The sequence below is a fragment of the Chionomys nivalis genome, chromosome 4 (assembly GCF_950005125.1).
Source record: "Chionomys nivalis chromosome 4, mChiNiv1.1, whole genome shotgun sequence".
Classification (NCBI taxonomy): Eukaryota; Metazoa; Chordata; class Mammalia; order Rodentia; family Cricetidae; genus Chionomys; species Chionomys nivalis.
Window position 1 is genome coordinate 52182527 of NC_080089.1, and position 14964 is coordinate 52197490.

General features: G+C 35.5%; 1 protein-coding gene across 2 annotated transcripts in view; it reads right to left on the reverse strand.

Moving 5' to 3' along the window:
• Ddx10 (DEAD-box helicase 10) overlaps positions 1 to 14964 on the reverse strand; it is a 167358-nt gene that overhangs the window by 115731 nt on the left and 36663 nt on the right. For both annotated transcript variants that reach the window (XM_057768914.1, XM_057768913.1), the window contains exons 11-13: positions 13788 to 13875; positions 11417 to 11505; positions 9133 to 9604 (exon numbers count right to left, since the gene is read on the reverse strand). In XM_057768914.1, coding sequence (XP_057624897.1) covers positions 9133 to 9604; positions 11417 to 11505; positions 13788 to 13875 — 649 coding nt within the window. The remainder of the gene's footprint in view (positions 1 to 9132; positions 9605 to 11416; positions 11506 to 13787; positions 13876 to 14964) is intronic.

Consider the following 14964-nt stretch of genomic DNA (forward strand, 5'->3'; position numbering starts at 1 on the left):
CCCATGCCTGGAGCCAGTCTATCTGCTCCGGCTTTGCTGGGTGATCCTACTTAGTCTCCAGAGGCACACCACCCGCTCATAATCCCCATGCAAGCCCTCAGAACATTTTTTTTCTTTTCTTCTTTTTTTTAAAACTTTCTCAGGCCCTATATGGATTTACATGCCCCCACGTTGAGCACCAAACGTAACAGTTGGGACTCCCAGCCCACAAATAATGACACAGTGGCTTATTAATTATAAAAGCTTGGCCTTGCTTAGGCTTTTTTCTAACTAGCTCTTATAACTTAATTGGCTTGTTCCTATTAATCTATGTTCTATCACGTGGCTCAGTTACCTTTCCTCTATTTCATATGTCCAACTTGTTCCTTATGCTGTTGATGTCTCCTGGAACCTAGATTCACCCCTCTGACTTCCTCTTTCTCTCTGTCCTGAAGTCCCACCTATTCTCTCTTGCCTAGTTATTGGCCATTCTGTCTTTCACTACACCAATCACAGCAGCACATCTTCACACAGTGTACAAATACACCATTTCAAGTCTGAGGAACAACTGTCCAGCAACATACCAAAAAATACAGTAGGCTAAACTGTGAGCTTCCAAGTAGGGGAGGCTCTTAATAGTTCTAAAAACTTACAAACATTATCTCTCTTCATAAAGAAATAAGAAAAGTTAGATGCATCTGCACTGTCTGTCATAAAATAGGGTTAATTAATAAAAGGGAAGCATGGGCAGGAAGAAAAAGCAAACTAGTATAATCAGTTAACTGTGTGATTAACACAATATAAATTTAGATAGCTACAATGAATTCTAGTAGATAGGGTAAAAACTAGATGAGTTGGCTCCAAAAATTCTGAGAACATATTCTGGGCAATAAAATACCTCTTCTTTCCTTTCATATGGAAGAGAGAAAAGTACCTCAAAACTTTTTAGTTGGGAGTAGAGATAGTTTAAATTTTACACTTTGATTTTCAAAGTTCTATTTGAGTAAGATTATCAGAACGATGGCAATTCAGAAAGATCTAAAGAAAATAATACTCTTCAAAATCAGGAGTGTACTATTTAGTAAGTTTTTGCTAAGTATTCTTGGAATATCCAATCATTTCCTACAAACATTTTTACATTCATATATCCTTCAAAATTAGTACCACACCAAAGTAGAAAACACTCTTGTTCTCTTGTCCTCGTGACAAAAGTCAGTTGATATAATGGATCAGGTAGAATAATTATTCTAATTATGATCACCCAGAAGATGTAATAGGAAATAAGCTATTTTACTCTAGAAAGCAATCTTAAGAAGGTCTTAAAGTGACTGTCACTGAGAAATGATTCACAAACCCTAGTAATTAATTCATGAAGAGGCAGGAAATACACCACCATGAATAGACATAACTTTGGCTGGACTTGAACAAATAAAGTTATAGTAAATGACTCCTATCTCACAGACACCTAATTCTTAAGCATTTCTTCCTATACTCAAGGCCCATTACAGTGCCACTTTACTAACACATGTGCTTCTGAAGCTTAATTTATGTAGCATAATAATTCCTACCACATTATCAGAGCTGTAGGAAAACAGCATTGTTTCCAAGCATTTATTATAACAAATAAAAGACAGTAGAGTCTATTCCCAACAGTATATCAACACTGTCTGTCGCCTCTGTTCTAACAGACAGCAGGCAAGGCTAAAAGGGGGGAGGGGGGATCAAAAATGGCAACAGTTTTTTGGGAGGCAAGGGGAGATGCTCAGATATGATCATGATCTGTTACCTACTTAATAGAATTAAATGTTTTTCTGTTGAAAAGAAAACATTCTTGACTTGAAAATGTAAAAAAATAGAAAAAAAGGTAAATAAAGAATAAATTCATTTTTGAAAACTGATCAATGGTTCAACTCATATGTTGAAGAAAAGGAAGAAAACCACACTCACCTTTCCCCCCTTTTTGATACTAGGGACGAAACAAAGTTCAACAAAAGACATGAGAGATCATTTAAGTAAATGACCTCAGGGAGCTGGAGAGACAACAAGTGCTTAGGAACACTGGTTGATCTTCCGGAGGACCTAGGTTTGTTGTGGGAATTCATTCAGCCAATAGCCATTTGTGTACCGCCATTAGGGTGTGGTTTGAGGTACTATAAGTGCAGACAGAAAACATGCAAGCTCTCTCTTGGCTGGTGGTCAGAGTTCAGTTTGCAGCTTCCAGTGACCACGGAGGATAGCGACTCTATTGTGAGATTTTTCCCTAAATAAATAAATAAATAAATAAATACTTTTATCGTTTTTTTTTCTGGGTTCTTGTGGACCTCCTTAAATACGCCTACATAGGTTCAATTCCCAGCACCCACATGGCATTTCACAATTGCCTATAAATCCTCCTCCAGGAGATCTGATACTTTCACACAGACATACACGTACGTAAAATACTAATGCACATAAAATAAAAAATAATAATAATAAAAGTAAAAGTCATTTTTTAAAAAAGGAAAGAAAATGGCCTCATGCTACAAACTAGCACTGGTGAAAGGCACCGCAGAGAAGGCTAGGGAAGCGGCTCAGTGGGTAAAGTACCAACAAGCATGGGAACTAAGTTCAAAATCCCAGAGTCTCTGTAGATGCCAGGAGCAGCAGTGTACATTTGTGACCTGGATCCTGGGGCAGAAGAGCAGGATTCAAGAAGCTCAGTGCTCAACAAGTCCAGCTGACTCTTCAGTCAGTAAGAGCCCATCAGCCTGCAGCCACGTCTACGGGACACTCTCTTTCCCTGTGACCTTCCGCGTGTCATTTACAAGTTTTCCTTTTGTTTTGATTTTTATTCCTGCCTCTGTGAAAATTTAGATAACAACATCTACTTGTCATGGTTTAAAAAGAGAACTTGCTAGATGTGGTAGTTATGGTTGAAACAGGGTGATTCCTTGAGCCCAGGACTTCAAATCAAGAACAGACAACAAGACCCCATTTCAAAAAAAAAAAAAATACATCATTAAAAATGAGAGTTTATCAGTGGTTAAGAGCATTGCCTCGTCTTCCAAAGGTCCTGAGTTCAATTCCCAGCAACCACATGGTGGCTCACAACCATCTGTAATGAGGTCTGGTGCCCTCTTCTGGCCTGCAGGCATACACACAGACAGAATATTGTATACATAATAAATAAATAAATAAATAAATAAATAAATAAATAAATAAATAAATAAATATGAGAGTTTATAGCAAAGGTATTTGGTATACAATGCAACTATTTGTTATAGTATCAGTGATATGATCACTAGACAAATTCCATGTTTTCTGAATTCCTATCTATTTCCACTGTCTCCAAACTTCAATTAGTTTGGCAAATATACTTTTTTTCCCCAAGGACACAGAAGAAAAAAAAATTGAAAAGTTTAGACTATAAGTAATGAAACCAATCTCTAACATGTCTGGTATGGTATCTACAAACAAAATTCTACAATCATACTTGAACAAAAGTAACTGTCTACAAAAGCACTCAATCTCCCACGGGGAATATGATCACTTAGACATTTAAGCAATAATATTATTTCCTATTCTATATCCCAGAAACAAAAAAAAAAAAAGGCAATTTCCACTAAGTAATGACTAGAATACAGAAGTAAAATCTTTAAAAATTGTAACAGATAAAATGAAAAGTTGATTAAAACTTCACAGCTTAAGACACATTCAAAACCAACTGCCTTCAAAGGATGATAAAGAATCAAAAACATATTAACATGAACCCCAAAAATGCTCATTTTAAAAATTCAAGGACAAAGTAAAGGAGGGGGAAAGTCAACTACTTCTATTTCAGCTGAAGAATCATTCATTTCAACCCCTATTTGTATATAATACTAGGCAACATGAAGGAATAGAAAAAAATTTGCCTTGATTGGTGCCTTATCAATGGCCCCAACATGCTTGTCATGTCTGATAAAGATGCCATAATATTTCAAAATCATAGCTTAAAATGTTAGTGTTTTAGGGACTAGAGAAATGTGTCAGTAGTTAAGACTTGTTCTTCCAGAGGCTCCAAGCTTAGACCCAGCACTCACAATGTAACTCAAAACGACCCGTTATTCCAGTTCCAGGGGAACCAATGGCCTCTTCTGGCCTCCATGGGCACCCACACACCCATGTGCTCACAGAAGCATGTGCACACATGTATACTATTCTGGCCCAGAGTAAAGAGGGGGCCATATCTGGCGATGAAAAGTTTGCATCTTACAGTATGATAGAAGCAGAATTTTAGATCATAATTAGAAACCATAAACTATTACCTATTACCTAAATCACAAAGCTGGGCCTGCTCTATCATTTCGAATTATTAATAGTAAATCATTTATGCTCCTGATTATAAAAATTCAATAATATCTTTCAACCAAATAATTCTTATACAGCTTCAAAATGCCAATTTTCTACAAGTAAACCTAAAAAGGAATTCAAACAATCTGTTTGAATTCGATAGCGGTAGACAATGACAATGACAGGGAGAACATGACCATGATCAACATGACTATTCTGTTAGATTATTTGACAAAATAAAACAAAAGCCTTTAAAATATATAGTATTTAGACAGGTCAAGAAAGAAAATAAATTTTCTCTGTGACAACAGAAACAAAGGTCCCTAACAAAATATCCATTATTAAATAGAACCCAGCACTCTAACAAAGGAAAAGAAACATGCTTATGTGAAGGCTTTTCCACAGGATTAAACTGGGTTAATACTAGGGTAGAAAACAGTCAATACATTGTTATCAACAGACGAGAGTTATCACCTTAATAATTACAAAAAAACACGACAAAATTTGTCATCCATTTATGGTAAAAAAAAAATATTACTAGACTAGGAATCAAATGGAACTTTCCCATAAAACAAAACAACTGGAAGCTAACATCAGATACCAGGGTAAAATCTGAATGTTTCTCTCATCTGAGATCAAGAACAACATTTTGGTATCTATCCTTAACTCTCCCACTCTTAAGGGCCTAATCAATTATAATCAGGCAAGAAAATGAAACAAAAGATGTACAGAAGGTTAAAAATTATTGTTATTATTTTGGTGTTCACACATAAAGGTGATTACAAAGATGACTTCAAAGAACTACCAAGGAAAAAAAAATGTCACCAGAATAGGTCAGTTTAAAATAACTGATACACAAAAACAAATTGTATTTCTGTATGGTGACCAGAAAAAAATTACACACTGAAATTTTTTAAGTTTCATGCAAAATAGTACAGAAAAAATACCAAATAATAAAAGACTAATCTAACAAAATATGTGTGTGGTATGTGTAGGCAATTCTGAAAGGGAGTAAGGGAGACCTAAAAAAAGAAATAAGTGAAGATTATCATAGTCATAGAATCTTTAAAAGACTCGGAATTGAGGTGTCAATTGGCTTCAAATAGATTTAAAACCTCAATGCAGTGTTAATGAAGACACCAGCAGGCTTTGTGTACAAATCAAATAGCTAATTTAAAAACCTATGAAAATGTAATGGCACCAAAAAAGCCAACATGTATTGTTATGGATTAATGCTCTTCATATTGGTGTAATACTGATTAGTCAGTAGCCAGGCATAAAGTATAGGTGGGGCAACCAGACTAGGAGAATTCTGAGAAGAAAAAAGGCAGACACACAGTAGTCATCCAGAGGCAAAGGAAGCAAGAGAGAATGCCTTACTTAGAAAAGGTACCAAGCTACGTGGCGAAACATAGGTAAGAATTATGGGTCAATTTAAGTTGTAAGAGGTAGCTAGTAACAATAGGTAGCCTGAACAATAGGCCAGACAGTTTATAATTAACATAAGCCTCTGTGTGTTTATTTGGGACTGAATGGCTGTGGGACCAGGCATGACAAAAAACATCCATCTACAATGTATAGTGGAGAAAAGGATACCAAATTGAAAAACAGAAAGTAATTTGATTTCAGGTTTACCACAAAGCTACTACAATCATGACAGATGCCATTAGTCAAAATAAAACACAGAAGAAATCACAACACACACACATACACACACACAGTGTCTTTCAACTGATTTCAACAAGGAGTCAAGGTAATTCAATGGAAAAAAGGCATCATCTTTCCTATGAAAGGTAAGGAATCTATTGAATACCAATAAACAAGAACCAAAAAGTTTAAGTTGGCCCCTGACTTAGACCTATTCACAAAAACTAAGTTGAAATAAATTTTAGTTCTTAATAAAAGGCTAAATCTCTAAGAGTTCTGAAAGAAAATATAGTACAAGATTTTCATAACATTCTATTGACCACAAACTTAACAGATATGATACTTATAAATTATAAAAGATAATAAACACTTCAAACTTTAACACTCTGCTCTTTGTAAGACATAACTGAAAGAAAATACTAGCAAAACACATCTAATGAGGGATATGTATCTATAATACATAAACAACCCAGTCAAATAAGCAATACAATTTCTTAAAAAGCAAAAGATAGATATTTTACCACACAAAACATAAAGACAGCAAATATAGGGTGAGAGGACGTTCACCATTAGTCGTCACAAGGGAAACACCATAAAAATTTAATAGACTTGGCTATGTAGCTGGATTTAAAAACAAGCAATATTGAGAGTTTTAAAGATTCACAAATGTTCAAACAAACCCATTTGGTAAGTAACTATAGAGCTTCTCTACAAGAAAAACACATACTTACTTGCCTTACGTCCTGACATGTATCTACCCCACTAGTTTACACACATTCCAAAAAAATGAAAAAAGGTTGTGCAAACATAGCTTTTGTCATAATTACCAAAAATTGTGAACAATGCCTACTGATAAACATCTTGCAAATCCTCATACTATGAAGTAGAGCTCAGCAACTAAAAGGAACAAGGGACTGATGACTACAGTAAAAGCAAGCACACACACGATCTTACAAACTCTATGGTTCTATCTACGTGTCATCATGAAAACTACAAAAGTTAAATCAGAGGTTAAGAACAGAATGCAGTAACTTAATACAAAGGGGATGAAGCAATGTTTTAATAATGAACAGTTTCACTCTAGATTGTTAATATTATTAAAACCTTTTTTATCAAGCCAAAATGTAGTTCGTAAGAGATTTTTTTACTATCTATTATACAAATTTACCTTTTTAGAAAGGTGTTTTATAGACAGTGCGCTGTACAAATCTTTCTGATGACTCTCAATCCAGTCAAGCTGACAATCAACATCAATCATCACACTGTCTTAACAGACTAGAATAAAATCCAATGCCTTATTCTTATTTCATTTACTTAAAGTAATCACAGACTTTAAATAGCTTAATTTAAAGCAGAATAGGTAAGTATGGGATTTTGCTCCACACTATACAATCAGCACCTACTTCACAGGGTATTCAGGAAATGACATGCTTTTTATAAACCATCCCTCTCGATAAGTCAGGCTCAATAAGCCTATCAGCCACTTTGTATCTGTAGTTACTTTAGGAAACACTTGCCAAAGTTTCCTGGTTCAAAATCAGGACTAGCTGTAACTTGCGATTTTTAGAAACACTCTAGGATGAGTAAGAGTCAGGCTGAATTTTTCACTCAATTCTTTCAGGAGCTCACCAAAAGTCATGAGAAATTTCTACTTAAGATACTAACTCGGTTCTCAAAAGCAAGTATCTCATTAAAAATAAGTTTCATGGACTGGGGAGATGGCTCAGTGATTATGAGCACTGGTTGCTCTTCTAGGGACCCAGGTTCAATGGTAGCTCACAGCTGTCTGCAACTCCAGTTCCAAGGGATCTAACGCCCTGATATACATGCATGCAGGCAAAACACTAATGCACATAAAATAAAAATAGACAGGTAGATGATAGGTAGGTAGGTAGATAATTTCATGAGACTAGAGAATCAGTGTTTAAGAACACTTGTTACCCTCACAGAGAATCCAAGTTCAGTTCCCAGCAACCAACTAATGGCTAACGACCATCCCTGACTCCAGTTCCAAGTTCTTCTGGCTTCCACAAATACCACATACATGAAATGCTAACACACATGCAGGCAAAACACTCACGAGCATAAAATAGATAATCTTTAAACAAATGAAGTCATTTCATATTCAGAAAGATGAAATACTAATAGCCAACAGCTCTTGGAGAGAGAGAAAACAGCTTCCTTCAGTGGTAAGGTCCCAGGTAGGTTTCTTTGCTCTAGAGGACAGTTGAACACCCACAAGCATGCAGGAAACACTAAAATGATTTGGTCGGTTATATATAAGAAGGAGGAAACAGATGATATGGAGATAGATATAGACACAGGTGCATGTAGTGATATTTCATTTGTATTTTAATAAAGCTTGCCTGAACATCAGAACACAAAACAACCACACTAGTCAGCCATACAGGCCAGGCAGAGGTGACACAAACTGTTAATTCCAACAGCCACACTAGTTAAGTCATAGGGGCCTGGAGGTGGTGGTGCACGCCTTTAATACTAGCACTAGAGAGGAATATAAGGCAGGATGAGACAGGAACTCGCTCTCTTTCAGTGTGAAGATTTCATAGAGGTAAAAACTCTCTAGTGGTTTGGCTGCTTTGCTTTTCTAATCTTCAGGTTGAATCCCAATCTATCTCTGGGCTTTTATTATTCGTGTTACAGATGTAGATATAAATAGACAGAAAGATTCACACACACACACACACAGAGACACAGATATATCACGGAGAGAGGCCATAATTATACATGCATAGACATGAAGCAATGAAGGGGTGAATCTGATCAAAATAAAAATAAACTTACATATGAAGAAAATAATAATTTTTTTAAAGTGCACATAATTACAACTGCTGTTCATACTAACGTGGTCCATCGAGAGACTGGATGGTGACTCATAGTGAAGGATTATCACAACGTGACAATAACCCTCACTGCCCTTCATGTCACAATCTCTACTACAACCACTTTCAAAACATGGCAGTAAAAACCATTAAAAAAGACTGATTGACAACCTCAAGCTTTGAAGTTAGGAAGAGTATGAGAATTCTTTGACACTTTTCCTGTAAACACAAACAGAAATGAAGAGTACCCTCACCCTAAGCTCCTCTTAGTTGCTCTTCTCATGACTTTGCAAAGGCTACAATTAGCACAGAGTAAAGAGGCAAGAGAAGACTCCATTTGGAGTAAACTTACCGACAATGCTTGATTCTCTTTAAGATCCAACCCAAACACATCACGCCGCTTCACCGTGAGGAAATCAGCATCGGGTCCATCTTCCTCATCATCATCTCTGACTAAGAACTGCACAGGGCCTTCCTTGGCATCCTCCTGTGCCTCTTCAATTTTGAGAACGGATTCAGTATGAGGCTCTCCTGCTTTTCCCAGTTGCTCTTCCATTTCTTCATCTTCTGTATCTTCGTCCTGTTCTTCACTCTCACCACTGGCCAACCTGGATTCTGTCTCTTGTAGTTGCTTTCCACTTTTGTGAAGGATGGACATTTTCTCACTGAAATAAGCTCGAAATTCTTCTACTTCGTCATTGCTGAGGGAGGGAACCCTGGGCTCAATTGTTTCAGTGACTTGATTCCTCACCACTCCTGTGTTGGGCTGCTTCTCCATCTTTTGAAGAAATCTTATCCGTGGAGCGACAGCAAGACCAAGAGACCTTCAAGAATGAAGAGAACAAAGGTAATTATTTCATTATAGTGATGGTATGTGGATAGAAACACAACTTTTAAAAAGCAGAGGTTAAGCTAGGCGTGGCAGCATACCCCTTTACTCTTATTAAACCCAGTACTCAGGAAGCTGAGGCAGACATATTGCTGTGAGTTAGAGGACAGTTCCGGGTCTGCCAAGGCTCCATAGTGAGACAAAGCCTCCAAATAAATAAACAAACAAATAAATAAATAAATAAATGGCAGCTTTATCTACTGTTTTCCCCCTATATAATTCATAATAGAAACTGTAAAGTTCATTATTGAAAATCACAAACTCAGAAACAGAGCTAAGGTTCAAAATGCACAGCTCTGTCATTTAGTAGTTGTATAATCTCAAGAATATTCAACTCTCAAGAAAGTTTTCTTATCTGCAAAATGTAATGATTGAGAATTCCTACCTAATAGAGTTGTGATAAAGTTAACAAACATGCAATACAGTGAAAATAATAAATAGGCACCTGTGGCAGTTATTTCTATCATTACTGCCATCATGATATGAAGGGTGAGACAATACCAGACGATTTCTAATAATGCAGTACAGTAACATGGTTTTCAGAAACTAAAACCTGAATTCCTTCAAGACAAGAGTATATATGCACATGCAATTCTATCATTGAATGAAATGGCCTCCATACATTGGCCACTCAAAGTATTTCCCTAGTATATTTTTAACCTTCTATCTTATAAACATGGCAAATGCTTTAGTTATCATAGGCTTCTAAAGAAAATCCTACACCTCAAGAAAATTATACATCTGAGTATCAACATAAACTAGAAGCAAAGTCAAACTATAATGATAACTCAGACTTAACATAACTATTTGCCTTGTATAAACATCACCAGAAGCAAGTCCTCAACAACAAACAGGACATTTACTAGTTTGATGCAGCAAGACAGCTGCTATATATGACCCTGCAGTATTCAAAACCTATGCCCATCATTTGTGAATATTGCAGCAACCAGAAAAAACACACTGAACTTCACATAAAATACAACAGTAGCCAAAACCCCAAATCTTTGCATCATATTAAAAATGATGAACTCGGAACTAGTAAATAAGCATAAGGAAACAAAAGCATGTTTTCCGTGGCACAGGATTTTTCCCATCCAATACTAAAATAGTAATGCTATCTAAAAAAAGGGGGGTTTACAACTCACAGATCATATAATATTAAATGTAGAATCTAACAGAAGAGAAAACAATAGCTTACCTAAGTCAAATTTTTTGTTATGAGAAAATGGAAAGGATATAAATATTCTCATGTATGAAATCCTCAAATAAAATACTTTTTAAATGTTCTTTGTTAAACTCAATGAAGAAGTAAAGGCATTCAAATTCCTAGAAAACAAGCCAAGCATTCAGACTTTGCCTAACGCATATTTTATCTTGGAAACCTAAGATAAACATTAATCTATATTAAAGCTCAAGGGTACTTAAAAGATTTGGTCAATGCATTTCCCATAGATAGGACTCCAACAAAGAGGGAGTTTAAAAGTTAAAAGGTTATTTTCGTTTTTTGTAATCTCACAACTATTCCAACAAAACCAGTTAGTCCTTCCATACATTCAGCAACCTGAGTCACTAAATCTTGCAACATCTTGCAACAGTAACGGAAAGTGTCCATAAGAGTTTCCAAGAGTTAATCTGACATACTTCTCTGCAGATTTTCAACAGACTGTTCTAAGGTAAAGAGCAGACTCTTAGAGGAAACCCTAGGCGCAATGCCTCTAGCTTTGTCACAGCTGCTACCAATACTTACAGGGCATATTCAGTAATAGGTAATTTGCTCACGTTAAAAACTTCTTTATCCTTCATAAGGTATACTGAACGTATGTAGGAGACAAAGCACTGTAAAATAAAAAATTAGGAATTAGCCTAAACCAATAGAAAACTAAGAGATAGTGCAGCAGTAGTGAAAAAATACAAACTAGGTCAACAAACTCTAATTTGCATACACAGAAAAATAAACTGATACAAGTGTAATATTAGGAAAGATTTTGCATTTTATTCCAACACAATACAAAATATTACGTTGCTGTGCATGGTGGTGCACTGCCTGCAATTCCATCACTTGGGAGGTAGAGATAGATATTGGCAATTCAAGGCCAACCAGGGCTACATAAAATCTTACCTCAAATGAGAAAATCTTCAACTTCCCAAAAAGCTACTGAATATTAATTAGCACTACTTAATTATAATGAAGTGCAATGAACTAACACAGGCAATAGAATAATACAGATAGAGTATCTGTACTGATTACATGTTATTAAATGAGCAAAAGTCAGAATTTTTCTAAATTGAAATTTTCTCATCTATCAAAAATATAACAGTAATAACTAAGTGTTATGACAATGAGAAATCCATATAGAACGCCCAGAATATGTTATGAAATATAGCACATGCATATAAATGTTTTTTGTTGATAATACTACTGTAATAGTCAAAAAATAATTTTTTCAATAAAATAAAATTTCACTATAAGTGAGGCAAATTTTGACAGAAAGGTTGTTTTCCCTTTTATATTGTGATTTCAAATAATTTACCATCATCCTGGAAATTTTTATTTCTACTTTTTTTAAATAAAGCTATGCTCATGACACCGCTATGTCATCCTGATCCTATCAGTTTGTGAAACAAATTGATAACAAAATACATCTCAGCAAGTACTTTTACTTTAATAATAATTTGTGAAGGGTTAGGGAGATGGCACAGTCAGTAAAGTACTGACCATCGAAGCTTGAGAACTGGAGTCTGAATGCCCGGCATCCACATTAAAAGGCTGGGCATGCAGAATGTGCCTGTAATCCCGCACTGGGAAGCCAGTAACAGAAGGATCCCTGCAACATGCAGCCCAGTTAGTCCAAGCCTGGCCAGATGCATCGCTCCAGGTACAGTAAGAGACTTTTTCTCAAAAAAATAAGGTTAGAGAATGATTGAAGAAGACACCCATAACTGACCTCTGGCCTCCACACATATGTGCATACACATGTACGCACACCTACACACACACATGCACACAAAGAATATATACAGTACACATATAAAAATTTGATAAAGTATATTTAATCCTTCTGTCCATATTTCTTAAACTTTGTATTTTCTTCTGTATCTCTACATTCACACCAATCTTTTCTACCCAACTAATCTCCTAACAAACCATCTCCTGTCTCCAAAGGCATTAACAATGAATGGTGCTGGTTCAAAGGTATTTTTCCTCTGCAATCACTCACAAGAAATAATACCACGTGCTTATAGGTTTTGTTCCATCAAGATTAATCAAAAGCTAGAAAGTCATTTTTCTGAAACCAGATAGCATGATGGTGCTGGGGAAACAGCCATTTCGCTTAACCATGTGTGACACCAATAAGGCACATTGTCTATTTCAGCGTGCTAATCTTTATTTTTTGTTCTAGATGGCTAATATTCTATATGCTTAAACCAGTGAAACTACATCTTTTCAGCATTTTCTATCTCCTGAACCAATAAACAAATAACCTGCCAGTCATGTAGTAAATCACAACACTATCAATGTTTTCAGGATCATGTGATTTTTTAATTCCAAACATTTCTCCTCACAAATAACTGATCTGAAGATTGATTAGTCTTACTTGACCATTCCAGAATGTGCACACATTTCAAAATGTCATATGTACATCATAATAAAATGTCAGTGTAGGCAATTTCTCATTAAGACTTTTTTAGTTCAGAAAAGCTATTCAAGAATAGTAAGCCATATTAATAGATTCAAATTTCATTGCTGGAGATAATTTGCTAAAATTCTATGCCACCAAGAAATTAAGTTTAGTAAAGACAATATTAATCTCTCCACCAGAAAATGCAATCAGAACTTATAATAATTTCATTGAAAAAATAAGTTAAGTTTCTCAAGTATACTAGACACAAACTTAAAAATCATCTTAGAACTTCCCCTGTGTCTCTAATAAGACTAAACACAGGTAAATTTAAGAAATACTTTTTTAAATTAAGGTAAATTTTAAGAAACACTTTTAAAAATTAAGAATTAATTTTAGAATTAATTTTTACTGTTTAAACCTTTTAGCTATGACCATGCAACACTGATTATATAAACTCATTCCAAAAAGAAAACACTGGATTCAAAGTTGACTTACCCTTTGAGCTCTTTCTTTTAAATCTTGATCTTGGGCTAAAAATGACTCTAGCTTTTTCTGAACATCAATAAGTTTTTCTGGATTGATTCTTTTTAATAAAAAATAAATAAAAATGGTTAAACTAAAAAAAAATCTCAATTTTAAAAACAGAATAGACAGCATTTTCAATTTGACTTGAGTGTTTAACATTATTTCTCATCTATAGACCAAGAGACACCTTTTGTTTTTCTAATTTCAAACTAAATTATTACATTACTCCAACACTAGAGTAGCAACAGGGAAATAATAAGAGTAGATGAAGTTGTTTTTCCTTTATTAATAGAGAAATTTTTCAAAACACACAAAGCTACTCACCTCAAAACTTAATATGTGGTCAATTTTTATCTTCTATATTCTCAACCAGCTCTTTCACTATCTAACAGTTCAAATTACTTTTAGACAAATCAAACTATTTTTCAATGTCTCCAATACAAGTAAGACTCTGATGGATTCCACTATGCCCAATGTACACATCCTCAATAAAAGGAGATTATGTTCCTTTGAAATGAAAGAACCACCCACAAAATGATTTTATTCAAGAGGTATCATCCTTTCAAACCTTCAATGCTCCTTGAAACTAAGAAGTTCTCCTTTCTCTTATTTTTCTCTGCTGCATTCTGCAAAGCTGTTTCAATATAAATAGTATTTTGAAGGGGTCAGAGCTGGGGAGATGACTCGGCTGGTAAAGTGCCTGCCCCGTATGCATAAGGGTCTAAGTTCAGCTCTTCGGAGGCATGTAGTGTGTGTCTGTAACCTCAGCCCTTCGGGGGCATTGTAGCGTGTGTCTGTAACCTCAGCCCTTTGGGGGCATTGTAGTGTGTGTCTGTAACCTCAGCCCTTTGGGGGAGGACGGACATAAACTGAAGGCAGTTTCATTAGGTGGGCTGCCATTCATTCATTAGGTGGGCTGCCATTCATTCATTAGGTAGGCTGTCAGACTAGTCAGAGTGATGAGCTTCAGGTTCAGAGCGAGAGACTGTCTCAAAAAACAAAGATGGAGTATGGTAATCAAGGAAAGACACCAATTGAACCTCGTGCCTCCACGAGAAAGAGACACATGTACAGGCATACATGCACATGTATACTACACACATAACATTAACAACACAAGCACAAACAAATTTCTATAATATTTTCA